Source organism: Oryx dammah, unplaced genomic scaffold (genome assembly GCF_014754425.2).
Source record: "Oryx dammah isolate SB20612 unplaced genomic scaffold, SCBI_Odam_1.1 HiC_scaffold_17, whole genome shotgun sequence".
In the NCBI taxonomy this organism is placed as follows: Eukaryota; Metazoa; Chordata; class Mammalia; order Artiodactyla; family Bovidae; genus Oryx; species Oryx dammah.
The window spans coordinates 72,271,293-72,292,068 of NW_024070201.1; the positions used below are offsets into that span (position 1 = coordinate 72,271,293).

Below are 20,776 nucleotides of genomic sequence, written 5' to 3' on the forward strand. Positions count from 1 at the left end.
TGACTGTCTTCATCTTCAGCCCTGCTCACCTTCGCTGGCTTCCTCCTGGGGGGTTTGGAGTGGTCACTCAGGCCCTCATCCCACCAAATTAGCTGAAAGCGAGGGCCCTCGGGTGTGACCTTGGGTCACTTGCCCATCCCTGAACCACTCGCTGTGCCAGGGTGTAGAAGTCACTAAGTGGCAGCCTGGGTTTTTGCTTGCCCCTGGCAGCGAGGGGGCAGGACTCCTTGGCCACATGGAGGGTTTGAGGGGTGCTTACTGCTAAGGAAGAGAGTTGCTGTTTGAAGGAGGGAGAGTGGGCATGGGGCAGGCAGAACCCACAGAGTGGCCCCTGCAGGGGTGAAGTGAGATGGTGAGCTGCTTCTCCCTGCTCCTCCCTGTCTCAGGAATAGCCTGGTTGCCAGGGTAACTTCCCCAGGCTCCCGACGCTGCCTCCTGGGCATTGGGGTCCCAAGGCATCAACGCCGAGCTGAATCAGCCCCTGCTGCCGTGCCCCACCCCCCGGCCCAGTTGTGTCCCTTGGCCCCATTCTGGGCTGGAGGATGGATGTGGTGTTTCCATGGAAACCACCCAGCCTCAGTGGAAACCACCCAGCTTCCATCGCCTTCTCATTTCTGGGGGCTGAAACAGGGAAGTCTGGGCTGTTGTGGCAACCATGCCGGGTATAAATAGAGCCCAGATCGGTGGGGGGAGGTCCGGTGGGAGGATGTGGGGGGAGACCGCTCTCTCTGCAAATGCCCCTGGGGACCGCCTTCTTTCCGCGCCTCAGGGGTCACCTGCTCACTGCGGAGCAAAGGTGGAGCAGAGAGGGTCGGGGCAGAGAGGCTCAGATTCTGCAGCGGACAGCCCTCACTGTGCGACTTGGGCAAACCACCGAGCGGCTCTGGTTTAAAACTGCTCGTTGCAGTGACCTCAAGGGGTTTCATTCCAAACAAGAGAACTGGGGGAGCTTAAAATGATACCTCAGTTCAGTTCAGCTCAGTCGCTCAGCCGTGTCCTACTCTTTGTGACCCCATGAACTGTAGCACGCCAGGCCTCCCTGTCCATCACCAACTCCTGGAGTTCACCCAAACTCATGTCCATCGAGTCAGTGATGCCATCCAGCCCTCTTATCCTCTGTCGTCCCCTTCTCCTCCTGCCCCCAGTCCCTCCCAGCATCAGGGTCTTTTCCAAAGAGTCTACTCTTTGCATGAGGTGGCCAAAGTATTGGAGTTTCAGCTCTAGTATCAGCACTTCCAATGAAGACCCAGGACTGATCTCCTTTAGGATGGACTGGTTGGATCTCCTTGCAGTCCAAGGGACTCTCAAGAGTCTTCTCCAACACCACAGTTCAAAATGATACCTAGGCAGCTTTTAATTATTTGTTAAGAGAATTTTAAAGTAAGTGGTCCTTGTCAGCACTGGAGAAAAGACTATACTCACATCTGTGAGTTAACCTAATGTCTAACTTTACATTTTACATTCTCCGTATGGTACTGTTATAATACATCGTGCATTGCGTTACACAGCCATATGGTCTATAGATTTTTGCAGACTTCCATAGATTTTGACCAAATTAAACATATTAAGTGCTAAAGAAAAAAAAAGAAAGAAAGAAACTGGTCTGACCTATTGCAAGCGATGGCCATGTGGTTTAAATGCTGATAGAGCTCAACAGATAAAAACTTGGGTTCTGGAATCAGTCTGACATGGGTCCAAACCCCAGCTCTTCACATCTTGGCTGTGAGACCTTGGGCAAGTTAATTAACCTCTCTGGGCCTTGTTTTCTGCCTCTCCATAATACCTAGGCCTTTGATCTGCCTGGAGGGATAGTCAAATAATGCATTAAAAGTCCTTCGCACGGTACTGGTAATAACAAGCTTGATCGAAGTTGGCCGCTACTGTTGTGATTAGTTATTGACAGGCTAGCTTTTGCAAGTTGTAGATCTCTGCCAGTAAAACCAGAGAAATATTTGACTAAGAAATTTATGGTAAGAGAGGGACAGAGAGCGATTCTGGGGCAGGTGAACGGGGGCGGGGGGGCGGCGGGCCTGCAGGGCGGTCTGCAGGATGTGGGTTCTTTGAGCGCTGCGTTCGTGCGGAGCTGGAGGAAGCCTCCGCTCATGGAGTTCTGAGCCGGCTCGCTCTGAAAGCCCCCATCTGGAGGTCCCTGTCCTACCTCCCCGATTCCTCTTTCTCAGGAACTGAGGGGCAGGCATGGGGCCGTCCCCTCGGTGTTCCCGCTCCTCTCAGGCCCCTTGCCCTGAGGTTCTGTGAGGACAAGAGGTGACCGTGAGCAGCCTGTTCCAGCTGGGGCGCCCAGGGAGGCCCCTGAGCAAGGTCTGCAGGGGGGGCCGGTTTGGGTCTCATCTCCCGCTGCACAGTGGGCTGGTTCCTGAAAAGCTGCCATAGTGAGATCCTCTGTTCAAACCCCAGAAAGAGGCCTTGGGGGCCAGAGCCTTTTGATCCCGGCACCTCACACCCACCTTCTTTATAAACGAGTGTTTCCTCTGCAGGGTTAGTGAAAAGCAGGTGCTTCCCTCTCCTTCCACAGGGACCTTATATTCCCAGCCAGCCTAGGCAGATGTGAGCTTTGGGGGGGCCCTGGAGCTGGGCAGGTGGCGGGGTTCCTCATGTGTTCGTTCTCCATGCTCGCCGCACACTTCCCCTGGCCAGGCTGTCTCAGACTCAGCCGCTGCCCCCCGCACGGAGCTCCTCTTCTAGTGGGCGAGAGAGACCGTAAATCCTAGAAGCAGATGAGCGTGCTATCACGAGGCTACGGGGAAAAACCTGCAGCGGGCCTCCCCTTGTAGGATAAGGGGGGCCTGGCAGGGGATAGGGCAGGGCTGAGATTTTCCTGGGTGGTTCAGGAAGGCCGTTCTGAGGAGGAGCCATTTGAGGAGAGCTCTAAAGAGAGTGGGAGAATGAGCCACATTCATATTTGGGGGAAGAAGATTTTAGGCCGAGGGGACAGCAAGTGCAAAGGCCCCAGGCAGGAGTGCGCCTTGCCCAAAGACCCCGTAACTGAAAAGGAAGGTAGAAGAGCAGGGAAACGAGGTCTTGAAGCAGCAGGGCCAATTCTGTAAAGAATTATCCTTCAATTAAAAAAGTTAATTAATTAAAAACAAAGAAACAAAAAGAGCTGGCCAAAAGGTGTAGGGCCCTGTGGGCTGTTGAGAAGACGGCAGTGTTTCTCCCGAGCTTGGTGAGACGCCCGCCACTGGACAGTTTGCCGCTATGACGTGGACAGATTCTCGTCTACAGGCTCACGTGCTGTTGAGTGCTGAGGAGACGGTCGGGTGGGGGTGGCTGACTCTGACTGCACTGGGGTCGGGGGGCGCTGGCGCCCAGGGAGGACCAGGAAAGTGGTTGGAACAGGTGACAACATGCTTCTGAGCAGCGAGCGTAGCCCCGGCGTTTCGGGGCATGGCGGAGAGGCAGCTTAAGCACGTGTGACCAGGGATGGGGTCGCGGGTTTCGAGCAGGCTGACCGTGGTCCGTGCTCTCTCCTCTGCAGCTGAAGCAAGAGATGGGCAGCATCGTGACCAAGCTCATTCACAACTACACGGACGGCTCCGGGGACAGCCTGCAGGACGCCTGGGACTACGTGCAGGCTCAGGTGAGGGGCACGCGGACAGGCCTCTGGGTGCCTGTGGGCCTGCGCGCCCGACAGACGAAGCTGGTGGTGTGAGTGTGAGTGTGTGTCTGCTGGGGTCAGGAGCTCCTGAGCAGCCCCTCTTCCTGCCCAACCCCCAGTGACCCCCCCAAGTCTTTGCCCAGGGGCCCCGGGCCCGGAGGCTGATCCAGGATTCACAGCGCTCTCCCCACCCCTGGCCAGAGAGGTGGGGGCAGTCCTCCACCCGCTCCTCTCCAGCCAGGCTGGGTGCTCCCCTTGGAGGTTACGAGACCGCGTGTCCAAGCTGAGAGGCTACACAGGCCCACATGAAGTCTGCCTCTGGGGAGATGGCATGGGAACCTTCCAGGGTGAAAGGAATGTTCTATTCAAATTTTGATCCAGGTGGCGGTTACGTCAACATGGGTAGAAAAGTTCATCAAGACGCATTTGTTCACTTCAGAGTGAAGTTGCTCAGTCGTGTCCGACTCTTTGTGATCCCATGAACTGTAGCCCACCAGGCTCCTCTGTCCATGGGGATTATCCAGGAAGAACACTGGAGTGGGTTGCCATTCCCTTCTCCAGGGGATCTTCCCGACCCAGGGATCGAACCCAGGTCTCCCACATTGCAGGCAGACGCTTTACCGTCTGAGCCACCAGGGAAGCCCAATACACTTTAGCGTATTTCACCTCAATTAAAGTGGAAGAGAGAGACGGGCTGACTGACTGACTGGGTTCCCAGCCTCCCTTGATGTCCGAGTTCCTGCCTTGATGTCCGTGTTCCTGCCTTGATGTCAAACCAGTCACCACACACAGCAAACACCCTCGGGGATAAGGCCCCAGGCGCCCTCCTTGGGTGGTCCCGGATGTTGTGCGATCTCGGCCCGGACCTGCCCTCCCCGGGCGGTAGCCACCCCCTCTGTCACAAGAGGACCTGCTGGCCCTGCCTGTCCGCTGCCTTCAGGGAGGCCTGTGGGTGTGAGGGGCAGGGAAGGGGCAGCACAGGAAAGTCTGATAGCAGGAGCCCCCAGAGACTAGAGGCAGATCTCTGCCCTGGCCACGTGGGCACATCTGTTCTCCGAGCAGTGAAGGAAGGGAGGGAGACACTTCCTGGCCTACATGCATCACTGAGGTTTGGTAACACGGGGGGCCTGTGTCACCTGAGAGGCTCCAGGCACACAGGAAGACATTGTCATCCCACCTTTGGTTTGATCCACAATTGCTGAGACCCTTTGCTGAGATTGGGGTGGGGGCAGTGGGGGGGGTCCCAGGATAAACAAGTGTCAGGGGAGGAGGTGGACTGACTGGGGGAATTCCTGCAGCAAGCAGGACCTCTCGGTGACTTGATGTCTATCAGAGCTGCTTGGGATGGTGGTAAGAGAACAGGCAGTGAGTCAGGCTCCCAGGGGCTAAAATACAAAACTCAGCTACTTCCTGGCCAGGCCTTCTCTGACTCAGTCTCTTCATCTCTGAAATGGGACTATTGATCCACTCTCACGTGCAATGAGTTTGTAAAGCCCGAGGCACTTATCATGTGGCCTGTGAGTGGTGATATTTTGTTACAATGCAGGGGCACTGAGACACGGCGGGGGGGTGGGGGTGGGGGGGGTGGGGTGGGGGGTGTTGTCCTTGCAGGGGCCCGTGAGCAGGGCTCTGCCTGGTGCAGTTGAACGACCAAGAGAAGCTGCTTCACTTTGCTTGGGTGTGTGAGGGGCTGTGGGTGCCCCTCAGAGGTGCCAGCCTTTCTTGATGGAGAGGAGGCAGCCAGCAAGAAAGGAGCAAGATAGAAGATAAACCCTCAACTAGAAACTGACTGGAGCAGGTGAACTCCTGAGTGTGCCTGGCACGCCCCCTGCTGGCCACCGGGCTGCTGTGCAGGAACTCGTCACTTCAGACGGGGGGAAGTGACCACGTGCTGGGCATGGTGGCACGCAGCTCACCCGTACTAGCCCTTCAGCCCTAGCAGAGTGGCTGTCATCAGCCCATTCTCCAGATGAGGAAACTGGGGCTCAAAGAAGTGCAGCAAGTTGCCGGTGCACAGGGCAGGGCCAACATTTGACAGGGCCCACCTCCGACTCTGCTCTGCCTTCAGGGGCATTTTCTGGACACAGGCCTCGCCCCTGAGATCCCGGTCCCATCGGCAATTCAAGCCGCCTGTGATTTGAAGCCTCGTGGGGTCCTCTTCACGAGCTTTCTTTGAGTCAGGATCATCTTGAGCATTTTCTCCTCTAAAAAGGCAGATGTACCACATCTCCCTTTTCACCCTGGCAACCAGGAAGCTCAGGGCCAAACCTCAGCTCCAGCATGTGCTCAGAGCCTGCAGGTGGAACCGACCTCTCCTGGGCGACCGCTGTGCCCTCCTGACCTGGGCTGGACACCTTGGCTGCCTCGTCCCATTTCATCCTTGTAACAGATCAAGTTAGGGAGTGAGTTAGCTTCCCCCGTTTTCCAGATGGGAAAGTTGAGGTCAGCTTTCCAGAGTTTGACCAGAGTTGAGTAGCTGGTAGGTGGCAGAACTGGACTGGAGCCCGGTGGCCTGACTCCAGCCCCACACCCCCATTGGACGCCACTGCCCTCCTCATGTCCTGCACGCCTATGTCCTTCCAGCGTGGCCGTCCCTTCTGTTTTTTCTATTTTTGCTGCTTCTGATTTTGTTCCCTGCTGTTTTCAGAGTTTGTGGTGTTTCCTGAGAGCCTCTTTCAACTCCTTGTGGTTCACAAAGCCCAAAGTGAAACCTAAACTCTAATCCTGGGGGTTTGGCTGAGACCGGGGTGGGGGTGGGCGTTGGGGGGCAGACCTGGACAGGGCAAATCTGAGCTCCTGTCCAGGAAGCCCCCAGCGGAGCGGGCGGTGGGCTCGAGCACCCTGTCCCTTCCCCCGGCCAGGTGAAGTGCTGCGGCTGGGTCAGCTTCCTCAACTGGACAGAAAACACCGAGCTCATGAATCGCGCCAACATCACCTTCCCCTGTTCCTGCAAGAAGAGTGATAAGGATGACGCCCTCACGATGCCACAGAAGGGTTTCTGCGAGGTCCCCTTTGGCAATGGAACCCAGAGTGGCAACAACCCCGAGGACTGGCCGGTGTACCAGGAGGTGCGTGGGTGGTTGTCAGGGGGTGGGGGCTGGGCTCGGGGCATGGTGGGTTCAGACCCTCTGGCCCCCAGCCTCACCTGGGCCGTTGCTCCATCGACCTTTCTTCACGGAGCTGTTCCTGCCTTCCTTTGATTCATCTGTTTGCTCGCCATTTGCACCTTCATCTTTGTGTTCATCAATGGATCCATTCGAGGACCACCCAGACCCCACTCTGCTGGACCTTCAGGCTGGGGGTGGCCCCACCCCCGGTGATCCTGCGTGTCAGGGTGACGTGGCCCATCGTGGGGTGACGTGGCTGTGTTCTCTGCTCATAGGGATGCATGGAGAAGGTGCAGGGCTGGCTGCAGGAGAATCTGGGCGTCATCCTCGGCGTGTGTGTGGGCGTCGCTGTCATCGAGGTCTGGGTCCCCTCCCCTCCAACCACCCACCCCGTGCTGCCCCCCACCAGATTCAACCTGCTCTGCAGATGTTCAGGGTGGAGGGAGGGGTTAGTTGAGGCCCATCGGCTTCTAGAGGCCCCGTGGCAAGCCTGGCCTGACCCCCGCCCCTCGCAGGGCCCTCTGCCACCTGAGTCACGGGTTGGTCCTGAGGCTGTAGCTGAGGATCGGCTTCATCCAGGTCAGGCCCTGTGTGCTGACCTGGACTGCAGGATGCTCCTCTGGGGTCCTACCTCTGACTGTCACTCTCTCCCTCACCAGCTCCTGGGGATGTTCCTGTCCATGTTCCTATGCCGGCGTGTCCATTCTGAAGACTACAGCAAGGTGCCCAAGTACTGAGGCGGCTGCTGTCCCCACCTCCCTGCCTGACCCCCACCCTCAGGGCTCCTAGGGATCTCTCCTAGGCTCTCCCACTCCAGGCCCGCCTCCCACCTCACTTCCAAGACCACTTGTCCGTCCCATGCTGGCTGGAAGTGGGGGGTGCTTCCTGGGGACTTGAACCCCTCTCCTTGCCTTTCTGCCGTCAGCCTTAAGCCCCAGCTATTCTGTGGCTCCTCCACGCACTCCCTGTCTGCCAGGGTTGTCTTAGCAACCCAAAGAAAATGCTCCCTGCACAGGTGGGCTGGGTTTCTACCTGCCTTGGGGGCTGTATATATTGTATGGGAGAAAGTGTGTTAAAAACTGGGCGGGGGTGGGGGGAGGGGGTAGGATAAGGCACCCTGGGTTCTCACTGCCCACTGCGTGGGTCAGCTTTGTTTCCACTCTGATGCTTCTGTCTTTGGTTTTTCCATTTTCCTTGAGGTAGTGGGAAAGGGTGGGCTTGACCTGACCTAAGAAGCAGCACCCCTTCTTCAGCCTGACCCAGCCCCACCCAGCAGCTCAGGCCAGTCTGGGCCATGCTATGGGGGCAGGGCCTGGGTGAGCTGGGCTGAAGGGGGGGTGGCCTGGGCATGAAGGTCTGGACTGGCCCTGGGCCGCTTAGGGAAGCAGGGGGTGAACGCTCCCAGTGTGGCACAGAGCTGGCCCTGCATTCACCAGGACCAGGGAAGTGAGGATGCTTTCTCCTGTCCTCCGTTCCCCAGGGAATGGGTGGGTAAGGTTGTGCCTTGAAGGCGAGTGGGGAGGGGCCCAGGGCACAGCTCTGTAAAACACACATGACTGATTATTAAAGAGGATTTGTAACAATCCAGGCTGCCGTGGTGGAGATGCTGCTTCCGAGGGCAGGGGGGGAAGGACCAAAAGGGCGAGCTGATGTGGATGGGGTGGCTGGGCCTGTGGGAAAGAGTGGTGAGCACCTCCCTGCTGTCCCCAAGACAGGGGTCCGTAGGGGCACCTCTGGCCCCCCGTTCAAGCTGGTACACGAGAGGTATGAGCCTGGCTCTGACCCATTTGTCTGGCTCCCAGCGTGGCTGGGGTTTGATGTGTGTGTTCAAACAGGTGCCGATGGTACCTCTAGGGTACAGGTGCCCCCGGAAAGTAACCCAAAGTGGGCTAACCGCGGAGGTGGGTCAGTGAAGCCACAGAATAAAGTCTGCTGCTCTCTAGAGCATCTTTTTTTTTTTTTTTTACAAAGGAAGGAAATATTTTCATATTGAAGAAATGTGATGGAGTACGATGTGCAGAATTCAGGAGGTTTTGAAAGATGCAAGAAGCATCTTTAAAGGAAGCTCTCAGTTGTACTTACTCAAGTAAGGAAGTTGAATCCCAACACACACCCCTGCCCAGCATCACGAAGCTCAGGGGGGCTGTGCAGACCTCTGCCCTGGCAGCTGCTTTAGGAATATGAGCACGAGGAGTCCCCTGGGTGGGTCTGGAAGTGTGGTGGGTCTGGAAGACTGGGGGAAAGGCCCATCTAGGAGGTCACTCGCTCCACCATCTCCTCCTCTCTGCCTTCTCTGAGGCCCTGGAGGCAGAGGATGGGGTGGGTGGGGGGACTCACCTCCCTAAAGGGGGGCAGAAAGAGCAGTGGGTAGGGTGTTTCAGCAGGAGCCACCAGGTGGCGTTGCTGCCCCATCCCAGGAGCCTGGCGAGACCCAGAGTCTCTCCCTGGGGTGCAGCTGGCGAAAGTGCAGATTCCAGGGCTCGGCAGATCGGAGGCAGAAGATCTGGGCCAGGGAGAATGAACCAGCATCTTGGCCCTCCAAGGTGATTCCTGAATCAAATTGCTTTCATTTCTCAGGCCCTGACAAGATGTAGCTTAGAGATGCTCCCTCCCCAAAGAGAGCCAGGCTGGAGGGTGGGCCTGGGGCAGACAGTGCTTGTCTATCCAGGAAGGAGGGCGGAGACACACCTTAGGAGCAGTCTAACACTTGATCTGAACCTAATTAAATTCTTGCCAGAGGCTTTCTGTGGCTAAAACCCTAGGCAAACCCGAGTTGGGGCCTGTCGGGGGTATCAGACACAGCCCTGGGCTGAAGAAACCTTTAACTCCAAGGTGCTGTTTACCATAATCAAGGATTCCCCTGGAGTTCTTAATCAGCTCAGAGGTCTGAGGGGTCCCAGTGAAGCCGTTACAGCTGATTTTATTTTGTTTTTTCATAATCTGCTTCATTCCACAAAAGAAGTACATATAATAAAATATAAAACAATAGAGAAAATAATAAATTTATGAAGAAGCTCCAATGCCTTGGCTAACTGATGCAAACAGCCAACTCGTTAGAAAAGACCCTGATGCTGGGAAAGGTTGAGGGGAGAAGGGAGAGACAGAGGATGGCATCATTGCATGGCATCATCGACTCAATGGACATGAGTTTGAGCAAATCCTGGGAGACAGTGAAGGACGGGGAAGCCTGGCGTGCTGCAGTCCCTGGGGCTGCAGAGGCAGACATGACTGAGTGACTGAACAAATACCACAGTGAAGAAGCATAGACTTGAATGAAATAAACACAAGTCTGAGTTGCCCAGCCTGGCGATGGCAAATGCATGGTGTGCACAGAGTGGGTTCCCCATGGCTGTGCTCACAGCAGACGTCACTAATTGATCACGGATCTCATTCTCTGAGCCCAGAGGTGCTCGGGCTATGCTTCCAGCTGATCTCCCTCAGTGCAGCCTCTGAATCCTTCTCAGCTCAGCACAGTTGATCAGTCTGGCTGGAATGCAGAGTGAAAGCAGTTGCCAACCTTGAGCTCTAGTTGTTCAGCTGAACCCTATATAATTTTACCTTGAGCTTCCTGGTGGTCAAAGCAATACAGGGGAAATTTTCAGATGTATAGCTTTAGTTTCTCAAGGTTTCCTTAACTTAGCCACTAGGAAGACTGCAACTGGCCAGGATCTAGAATTCAAGACGGCTCAATTCAGTCAGTTCAGTCTCTCAGTCGTGTCCGACTCTTTGCGGCCCCATGGACTGCGGCACGCCAGGCCTTCCTGTCCATCGCCAACTCCTGGAGTTTACTCAAACTCATGTCCATTGAGTAGGTGATGCCATCCAACCATCTCATCCTCTGTCATCCCCATCTTCTCCTGCCTTCACTCTTTCCCAGCATCAGGGTCTTTTCAAATGAGTCAGTTCTTTGCATCAGGTGCCCAAAGTATTGGAGTTTCAGCTTCAACATCAGTCCTTCCAGTGAATATTCAGGACTGATTTCCTTTAGGATGGACTGGGTGAAGACCATCAAGAGTCTTCTCCAGTACCACAGTTCAGAAGCATCTGGAGTTGCAGAGGAGTCAGACACGGCTTAGCGACGAAACAAACCACCATCACTCTGCCCTGCAAAGGGGCCCATGAGCTACCCCTCTCCCATGGCGGGCTTACAGGAGGAGAGAGGCTAAGAAAAGAGACAAGGCTTGGCGTTGGCTGAGGGCTCTGGTTCTTGGCCAGATAAGGAAAATCTGGTACTTCAGCTGGTCTCAGAGCCATAAGGGGGCAGGGATGGGGTCTGGTTCAACTTAGCGGTCCCTCAGCACCCAGACAGCAATTCCACCGCACAAGGTTGGGGGTTGGGGACACCCATCCCCTGGCCTGAGAAGGGCTCAGTCCATGGGTCAGGCAGATCTGGGCTCAAACAGGAGGCTCAGGCGCTCAGGAGCCACGCGAGCCCCGACAGACCTCCTCACTGCTTGGTGCCTCTCTTATCTCATCCGAATGTCGGGAGGATGACAGGGTCATGCCAGGCGCAGGTCACAGGAAGGATGCGGAACCTGTAGGCACCTGGGCCCCCAGGAACCCCGAACCAGAGCGGACAATGTCTCCCTGGGCTTTGCCCATCTCCTAGTGTGCCCAGCTGAGCAGACATCCGTCCCGTCTGTCTGAGACCAGGGCGGCAGAGGGTGTGGGGCCCATATGGAGGGTGAGGGGCTGCAGGAGGCGGGGCCAGAGGAGCCCGGGGCCCTGTGAGGCAGTGGGGGGAGAGTCTAGGTGGTCATAGGGCAGAACTTCCCTGCCCTTCAGTAATGCCAGTGGGGCTGGGGGAAGGGCCCAGCGGGATGCCTGGGACAAGTAGGCAGGAGGGTGTCAGACTCCGGGGATCTCTGCCTGGGGTCTGTCTCAGGCCCCTCAGGCCCCTGGAGTTGGGGATGACACCAGAGTGAGGCCAGTAGTCAGGTGAGCACTAGGAAGCCTCCAACTCCTTTCTTCCGCAGGCGCATCTCTCCTCCTCAATCCCCTGGGCCTGGGTGGCAGAATAGGAGAGCCAGGACGGCCCAGAAAGCCCAGAGCGCCCTCCCCACAGAACGGCAGCAGAACAGCGTTATCTGGCTGAGAACACGATGTGAAATCTGGGTGGGCCGGGCTCTGGGGCTGAGGCTGGGAGTCTCGAGAAGCTGGTGTGGGGGTGCAAGGGAGCCCTGAGGTAGCTCCTGATCAGTGACCTCAATGGGACCTCGGCAACCTCCCAAGGCGGGTGAAGGGGACGGGAGGTGGGGTGTTGAAGGTTCTACCAGGCCTGTCCTCACGGGCCCTGTGCCACAGGGAGTCGGGGCGGGCTCAAAACCGTGTCTGTGAATACCTTAGAGAGGACAGAGATGACGGCAGAGAGGTGTGGGACGGGCCACTTCCTGGGGCATGCCCACCCGTGAGGCATGTGCGAGCCTGGCAGCTGGAGGGCGCCAGAGCCAGGCCTGGACCGGCAGGGAGCTGACTCTGAGGACATCCCCCTGCCTCCACAGCCGCTCTCCACCCCCGCCCCCATCCCTCGATTTCCCGGGACGACCCCAGGGTGGTGTTGCAAAACCCAGTCACCATAGCACTGAGCCTCACTCCTGCCTCCTGGCAGGACCCAGTTTCTCCACCTCCTTCTCCACCCTGCTGCCCCCAGGCCCATGAAGTTCCATGAGGAAGGACTATAAACCGGCTTCTCTAATGCCCAGCTGGCCCCGAGAGCCGGTCATCTGTGTGCAGGGACCCTGGGCTCTGGCCTCCTGCCTCCCTCCCCAGAAGCTGGGCCAGCTGAGGGCCTGCCAGACCTTCTGTGGGGGCAGGGCCACCCCCAGGCTGCCATCACCCCCACTGATGCCCGGGCCAGGGGGGCATGCTATGCGGGGGACTGGCCACAAAGGGCCCCCACAGTGCCTGGGTGCTGAGCCCCTGGGCAGTGCCTGCTCACGGCTCCCGGGGGCCAGGTAGGAGGCCTAGGTGGGCACCAGTTTGCTCTCTGGGTTTTGGGGGAGCCAATGGTGGTGCCCAGGAAGTGTCCAGCAGGCTGGATGCTGTGTGACATGGCCATCACCTGGGTCAGAATAGGGCCCTTCTGTGCAGACTGGCAGGCGGTGCAGGGTCTTCTGGGAGCAGGCCTGGAGGCCTGTCTGCCTCCACCGGAAAAGAAATACTTCAGTGTTTTAGTAACTAGCATGGCTGTAGAGGTGAGTACCTCTGAATGTCAGCCCTGTGCACACACACACACACACACACACACATACACACACACACACGTGCGCGCGTGCACACACAGGCCCTGAAATCACCTGAGCTGAGTCCATTCCTAGATGGCAGGACTTCCAGCTCTCCTCTCAGCTGCAGGTGGCCAGTGGTAGCAGGAAAGGCCGAGTGCTGCCAGCCTGGAATGTTCCAGGCCTGTGTAGCAGAGCCTCCCTCCACCGACCCCAATTGTGCCTGTTCCAGAGCAGAGACTCCTCCAGCCCCTGCTCTGGGGTCTTCCAGGTGAGCAAGTTCCCCAGGCCAAGGAGCTGCCAGCGAAGGGGGGTCATCGTGATGCTGGCGTGGCCATCACCAGTGCATCTCCTGGGCCAGGACTGCTACCACCTCCGCCCCCTGCAGAGGGATGGAGACCTAAGTTATCACACTGCCTCCAGGTGAAGACCCGCTGCTCCCTGGGAACCTGTGGGCTCATTCATTCATTCACTCATCCCATGAACATTTAATGGGCACCTGTTATGAGCCAAGCCTTGTTCTAGACCCTTGAGAACACAGCTGCAAAGACACCTCCATGGCACTTGTATTCTGGTGAATGCAAGGGAGTCTTGCACACTCACCTGTACACACCTACACACACACACACACACAACCGCCAGCTGCCGCCAGCACGGTCCATGCTGAGTGTTGCTGGGGACCCCTGGGGCCCATCCAAGGCCTCTGGCATCCTGTGGAAGGAAGTAGCATAATGAACAGCCAGTGGAACAAACAGGAAAGGGGGTGGGAGGCTCATCACTCAGCCCCCGCCCCTCCAGCCACACTCTGCAGGACTCAGTCCTCCCCCGACCCCGGCACCCCGCTTCCTGGCCAAACCAAATAAATTCAGAACACCTGCTGGTCCTGGGGGGCAGGTAGCAACAGGCCCAATGACTTCACCCATGTTAGTCTCATCTGTGAAATGGGGACTACAGTTTCTGACTCCCAGGGTTATTGTGGGAATCAAATGACCTAAAGCACTTCCTCAGCTACTTCCTGTTAGTGGATTCCCAGGGCGGTCCTAGGCCTCAGGGGGGTTCCCCATCCCCTTGGGGTGGGCCTCCCTGGACCTGAACGTGGAAGTTGGAGAACTCTGGCGCCTCCAGACCAGGAACTGCTGGTTGGTCTATGAGGCTGCGGCTGGGCAGGAAGGAATCTGTGTCCAGCCCCCTGCCCGATGAGGGAAGAGGCAGAGGAGTAGGAGGGGCCGCTAGAAGCCAGCAAGCCGTGCACGCCCCCCCATCCCCTCAGCAGCCCCCTCTGAAGTCATTTCCCCAGCACCTGCCTTCTGGGCCGGGGGAATGTCAGGCCCAGAGCCAAGCTCCCCCCTCACACCCTAATGTTACCGCAGATGCCTCCAGCAGCGCCTCTGGGAACAGGAATGGGCTTCCTGCAGGATGCTGGGGGTATGGGGCACTGGCAGGAAGAGCCGGAAGTACAAGGGGGGCTGGGGGGAGGGGAAGATGGAAGGTGGGAGCCGGAGAGGCCCAGCACCCTCGGGGTGGGGGTGCAGTGCGGGCCGGATGGAGGCTGACCAGCGTGGAGGGGTCTGCCCCCTGCCCTGCATCACGCACCTGGGAGAGCCCACTTTGGGGCTTTCAGGGTGACCCCCTCTTCCTGCCGGTTCACGGAGGACTCAGGGTCTCGGGGGACTGGAAGGGGTCCCAGTCCTGGGTCTGATAAGATGAAGGGAGAGGCTCAGGCTCACCTGCCAAGCTGCAGAGAGGAGAGAGGGAGGGCGAGTGTGGGAAGGAGGCTCTGAGCAGGACCGCTGCTGGAGGAGGAGCTGGGAATGAGGGCTGGGCCAGCTCTGCAGGGCGAGGCACGACTCCCCTGTGCCGGGAGTAAGAAGAGCGAGGGCGGGCAGCCAGCAGTCACGCAGGGTGGGCGCTTCTCCCTGGCACCTGCCTCCTTCCCTGTCATCACCCCCATTGTCATCACCATCGCAGCGGCCACCGCGCACTGAGCGTCAGCCTTTGCCGCTCATACAGCACCTTGGATGCCCCCTGTGGCTGTGGAACCTGAGACTTGGAAAAGCTAAGGCACTTGCTGTGACTGCCCCACTACACTAACCCAGGAGGAGCCATTCACTCTGTGGTCTAAAGAAACGACTCCCCCTGGAGGCGGCAGTGGGCAACCCGTGCCGCTGCACGTGCCTGCCTCCTGTGCCGGTCACACTGGCCCGCAGGCCAGTGGCTCTGTGCTCAGGCCCTTTCTGCTAGACCTCAAAGCCAAGCTCTGTTGGTAAAGAATCAGCTTGCAATGCAAGAGACCCCAGTTTGATTCCTGGATCAGGAAGATCCACCTGGAGAAGGGTTAGGGCGCCCACTCCAGTATTCCTGGGCTTCCCTTGTGGCTCAGCTGGTAAAGAATCTGCCTGCAGTGTGGCAGACCTGGGTTCGGTCCCTGGGTTGGGAAGATCCCCTGGAGCAGGGAAAGACTACCCACTCCAGGATTCTGGCCTGGAGAATTCCATGGACCCCATATAATCCATGGGGTCGCAAAGAGTCGAACACACCTGAGCCATTTTCACTTTCAAGGCCAATAAGAATAAAGACTTCTGGTTCAGAAAAGGAGAGAGGAAGTAAGCCCTTTGTGAGGAAGCTCAACACAGTCAAATCCAACTTTTCATCCGTCCATCTGTGCAGTAGCTATTGGGCACCCACTATGTGCCAGGCTCTGTAGAAGGCACTGGGGTTCGCCAAGGTCCCTGACATCATGGAGCTCACAGTCCATGGTGGGGTTCGGGCCATAAACAGAAACATAAACTGGAAAATGTGCCCCGTGTTGGGGACACGTGACCAAGACCCTGTCTCTCCCGGCCAGTAAAGGCACAGCGGACGGAATAAGCCTGTCCCTAGACTGGTCATTGTCAGCTGACGTCCTCATTGCCTGGAGCAGTGCGGGGGTTGCCGCCCACCCACCTCCCCCCGCAAGAGGCTGGTGACCCAAGAAGAGGCATAGGAACCAGTCAAAATGTGAACACAGATGAGAACCAGGCGCCCCCACCAAGGGGGACTGACGCGGCCTCCTGTTCACTGGACGTGGGCAGCAGAAGCTAGCGCTGGCTCGTGATGGTCCAAAGCAGCTCCTCAGGGACACTCAGTGAGCTCATCTGGCGGACAGCTGGGGCGATCCTATGGGGAGGGGCAGAGGACCCCCGCGTGCCCAGGGCTGCTGTGTGCATTTCCTTCCTCTGAGGACTGAGGGGCGGGGACTCCGTGGGGTTTCCTTGGTGGACTCAGGTCACCGGATTCCTATGGTTCTGTGAATGGGATTCATGCAGCCAGCCTGTGCGGGGTCTGGTCTCCATCTCCTAAGGGTACAGGGATTTGAAGAGGGCAACCCGGCTCTGACTGCGGTTGGAGCATGGCACCGTGAAGCCATCTGAGAAAGCCACAGGCTTTGCTGATGCTGTCACAGGGCAGAGCGGGCAGCTGAGGAGGGGGTCACTGCACTGCGAATCAAGAGACCGGGTTCCTGTCCTGGACGTCTCTTGACTTTGGCCAACCTCAGACGCAAGAGGAGAGCCAAAGGACCACCTAGCTGAGCCCAGCCTGAATTGTCAACTTGCTAAATGGAATCGTGAGCTAACTAAACGGTGATTGTTTTAGGGTCCTAAATTTAGGGATAGGTGTTACACAGCAACAGCTAACTGATACAGTGATGAACTTAGGTAATAACAATGATGGTTACCGTTTGCTGAGCCTACTGGACCAAACCCTCAGCATGAAAGTAGTGAAAGTGAAGTCGCTCAGGTGTAACCGACTCTGTGACCCCATGGACTGTATCCTACCAGGCTCCTCTGTCCAAAGAATACTGGAGTGGGTTGCTATTTCCCTTCTCCAGGGGATCTTCCTGACCCAGGGATAGAACCCAGGTCTCCTGCATTGTAGGTAGACGCTTTACCTTCTGAGCCACCAGGGAAGCCCATTTAATTCTGCCAGCAGCTCTGAACATTGGTGTCTGGATCTTAACTTTACAGACAAGAAAACTGAGGCCAGGGGGAAGGCACAGGCCTTGTCCAAACTTCCCTGAATGGCTGGAGGCAGAAGCAAGATGGGAACCTAAAATCTGTCTCTGTGGACTCGGTTCTGAATCTCCTTCCCAGATAAGCTTCAATGTCAGAGCAAGCCAGCAGCACTTGAGATCATAATGTATTCTGCACACGGGAGCTGACGTCATTAAGAATGTTCTCAGCCTCCCGTTCCCCCAGAATTATGCCATATCTCACCCTGCTCCTCTCTCACCCCATCCAGTGCCTCTAATTCCCGTGTGCTTTTAAGATGACAAAAGCACAGATGTTGGGATTATTTATTTCCTTTTTATTCAGTCTCCTATTTAATCAGAAAATATTTGTCGAGGGTCTGTCATGTGCCTATTCCCACAGCGTTCTTTCTTTGCTGACATTTCCTGGACCCCGACTGAGCAGCAGGCCCTCAGTCAGCATGTGTAACCCTGACAGCAACACTAGGGGAGCGAAGGTCACCCCCACTTTACAGATGGGAAGACTGAGGTTCCAGAGATGTGGCGTGGCCACCCTGAGGCCACCTCAAGAGTGAGTGGCCAGGACATGATTTTATTCCAGGTTTGATTGAATTCAGGTCGAGCCTCTTCTTACTCTATCACCATAGCTGTGGCTTAAAAAAAAAAAAAAAAAAGACTTTCTTTTGAAATTTCCCCTGGGCTTTGATTATGGCAGATAGGAGACTGGGAGGTTGAGAAGAGAAAGAAAGTGTAGTAGGGTGTTGGAAAATGTTCCCCAACTCCAAGAACCGTTGGGTTCTCTGCCGTGATGCTCAGGTAATGCTGCAAGCGGCAGCAGGTAAGGGAGGAGGGAGTATGTGCCCCCAGAGCCAGCCAACAAGTCCTACCCATCCTTCATCCCCACCCACTGGCCCCGCCCCTCTGGACCACAGCCATCTTCCAGCACCAGGCACCAGGCACAGCGCCCTGCCCCTCCTGGCTGAACTGTTTACAAACGGGGAACTCAGGGACGGTCTCTGCTGTCTCCTCCTCCCAGGATGATTTTACTTCTGGGCTGGGGATTATACTTCTGGGCTGGGGGCTGAGCTGCAGGCCTTCGAATGTTCCCAGAGTCCCGTTCCCTCCAAGGCTGCCTCCTCTGGGCTGGCATCAGGCCCCACCCAGGTGTCCTGGCCGATCAGAGTCTAACTGCAAGGAGCCCCCCCTGTGGTCCAGGAGTGCCAGGGGTTGTGTGTGGGGGAGCGGGAGAGTAAGGAGGTACTAGGCTAGGAGGCCTGAGAGTCTTCTTGGCAATGCGGGAATTTCATATCCCACAACCACGCATGGCTCTCTTCCCCTGGCTGGACTGGGAAGACCCCTGCACTGGGCGCCCTCACTGACCTTTGACAAGTTACTCTAAGTCTCTGGACCTCTGTTTCTTCATCTTTAAACTGGACGGAAAATGCTCAGAGACATATATGCACAGATGCTAACAAACAGCACTTAATAAGCGCTCAGAACTTCATACACATTCTCTCTGTTATTTTTCCAACCAACCAGAAGACCTAAGAACTTTTAGCATCACCCCATTTACAGGTGGGAAAAGTGAGGGGGCTTGGCAAGGTTAAGTGGCTCACCCAGACTCACACAGCTGGCAAGTGAGTGGTGGCCACAGGTCATTTGAACCGAGCAGCCACCCCGACTCCCAGCCCAGGGGCTCGGCCTCCGTTCTGGGGGAGGTACCGTTTGCACACGCGTGAACACGCTGCCAGACTCACCAGCTGCTGGGCGGGTGGGCCTCCCACACTCGCCTGCCTGGTGTTCTGGGCTAAGCTGCCGGCCCTGCACTCCAGGACTGCCCTGAGCACTCCTGTTGTGCTAGCGCACTCAGAAATGTCCTCTGCTCGAGTCTGGAACCATCTCTCTCTGGTCCCCTGTCTAACCCCCTCCTCCTTCAGATCAGCCATCAGGGAGACCCCTGACCACACCCCCAAGTGATGCTGGTGGCCTTGCTGGGCTCTCCCGTGGCCTCCTCCTCCCAAGGCAAGATAGCACTGACGCCTGCCTGCCCACACACAGGCCATGGGTTCAAATCCAGACTCTGCCCTCCCAAGCTGTATGGCCCTCAGCAAATGGGTTAACCTTCTAGTTCTTCCTCTGAGAAAAGGGCGTAATCATCGTCCCACCTGGTAGGGCTGATGGAAGGACTGAAGGAGTGAGCGCTTGTGTAAAACTGCCAGCAGACACAGACCAGGCTCTCCATGCCTAATACCAGGCACTGTTTTCCCACTGGGGCTCTGGAGACATTAATTGTAATTGTTGGTTAAGGCTTGTATCTTCTGTTGAACTCCAGGTTCCCTGAGGGCAGGGAGGGTTTCTAACTTATTCTTTGTCACACCTCCTGCTTGGAACACAATGCCTGGCACACACTGGCATTTGATACATACTTGTTGAATGAATGGGCTTCCCAGGTGGTGCTAATGGTAAAGAACTCACTTGCCAGTACAGGAGACAGACACGTAAGAGATGTGAGTTCAGTCCCTGGGTTGGAAAGATCCCCTGGAGCCCGTGGCTCCAGATCCCATGGCTACCCATACCATCATTCTTGGGCTTCCCTGGTGGCTCAGACAGTAAAGAATCCGCCTATAATGCAGAAGACCCTGTTTTGATTCCTGGGTCAGGAAGATCCCCTGGAGAAGGGAATGGCTACCCACTCCCGTATTCTTGTCTGGAAAATCCCATGGACAGAGGAGCCTGGCAGGTTACAGTCCTTGGGTTGCAAAGAGTCGGAGACAACTGAGTGACTAACACTTTCACTTTCTTTCTTTGCTAAATGAATGAATGTGATTTCCATGCCAGAAAGAAATAAGGTGATGCAGAGAAGTCAGGCAACAGTCCTTTGAGCATTGCCCCATGCTTGCCTGAGCATGCTTGAGGCTCTCCTTAGCAGTGGAAATTCCCAGGTTCCATGGCCTGGGGCAGAAGGTACAGAGCTGGTGAGAGAGGAGAGAGGACGGAGGAGAGGTGAGTGAAGAGCAAGTGAGTGAGGGTTTGGGTGGGGGGAGTTAGAGAAGGGGGACATAATCACGTTGGCCTCTTGAAGAATAACTCTGGTTGCTGTATGGAGAGCGGTTTGGAAGGGCTTGAACTGGGGCAAGGAGACTAGTTGTCTGAACAAGAGGTGCCGGCAGCCTGGATCATTTGGAGCAGGGGAGCTGGAGGAGGGTGACCAGCCATCTCGGTCTGCCTGGGGCTGAGGGAATCTCTGGGATGTGGGGTTGTCAAGGCTAAAGACAGGGAAGTTCCAGGCAAATGGGATGGGTTGGTCACTCACTCCAGGATGGGTGAGGCCTCAGAGCAAGGGTGCTGACTTGGGTAAGAGAGGAAGGGTCAAAGAAAGTTCCCAGGTTCCAACATGATGCCTGAGTATGATGAAGGGCCATTTACAAGCTTGGGAGCCTGGAGGGGGAACGTGACCGGGAACAGACAAGGGGTTGTAAGTGGGGCCGGAGCTTGGGCAGAAAACAGGTTCACAGTATGCCGTGTTGAGGGCGTGAACGGGTCAGGTGCCTAGAGAGGAGGAGAGAGATGCTGTCGGAAGGACTTCTCTGGAGGGAGACCTAGGGGTGCTTGGATTTTGGCCCCTGTGAAGCAGGGGAGGTGGGACTACCCGCCCCCTCCCTCGGGCTTGGTGAGAAGCTTCGCTTGGTCACACGTGTGTCCAGTGGGTCAGGCACACAGTGGCCCAGATGCAGCTGGCTCCCACCAGGGAAATCTGAAAGGGCCAGAAAAGGGATGAGCCGAAGGAGGGGTGTCTGGGGTGGAACAGGCCAGGACCCCAGAGCAT

General features: G+C 56.7%; 1 protein-coding gene across 4 annotated transcripts in view; it reads left to right on the forward strand.

Annotated features, from left to right (window-relative positions):
- The window catches only part of CD82 (CD82 molecule), a 57,892-nt gene extending 49,227 nt beyond the window's left edge, over positions 1 to 8,665 (forward strand). For all 4 annotated transcript variants that reach the window (XM_040259060.1, XM_040259062.1, XM_040259061.1 and 1 more), the window contains 4 exons: positions 3,497 to 3,598; positions 6,478 to 6,684; positions 6,999 to 7,082; positions 7,383 to 8,665. In XM_040259060.1, the coding sequence (XP_040114994.1) occupies positions 3,497 to 3,598; positions 6,478 to 6,684; positions 6,999 to 7,082; positions 7,383 to 7,460 (471 nt within the window). In that variant the 3' untranslated portion in view covers positions 7,461 to 8,665. The remainder of the gene's footprint in view (positions 1 to 3,496; positions 3,599 to 6,477; positions 6,685 to 6,998; positions 7,083 to 7,382) is intronic.
- Positions 8,666 to 20,776: the final 12,111 nt, after the last annotated feature.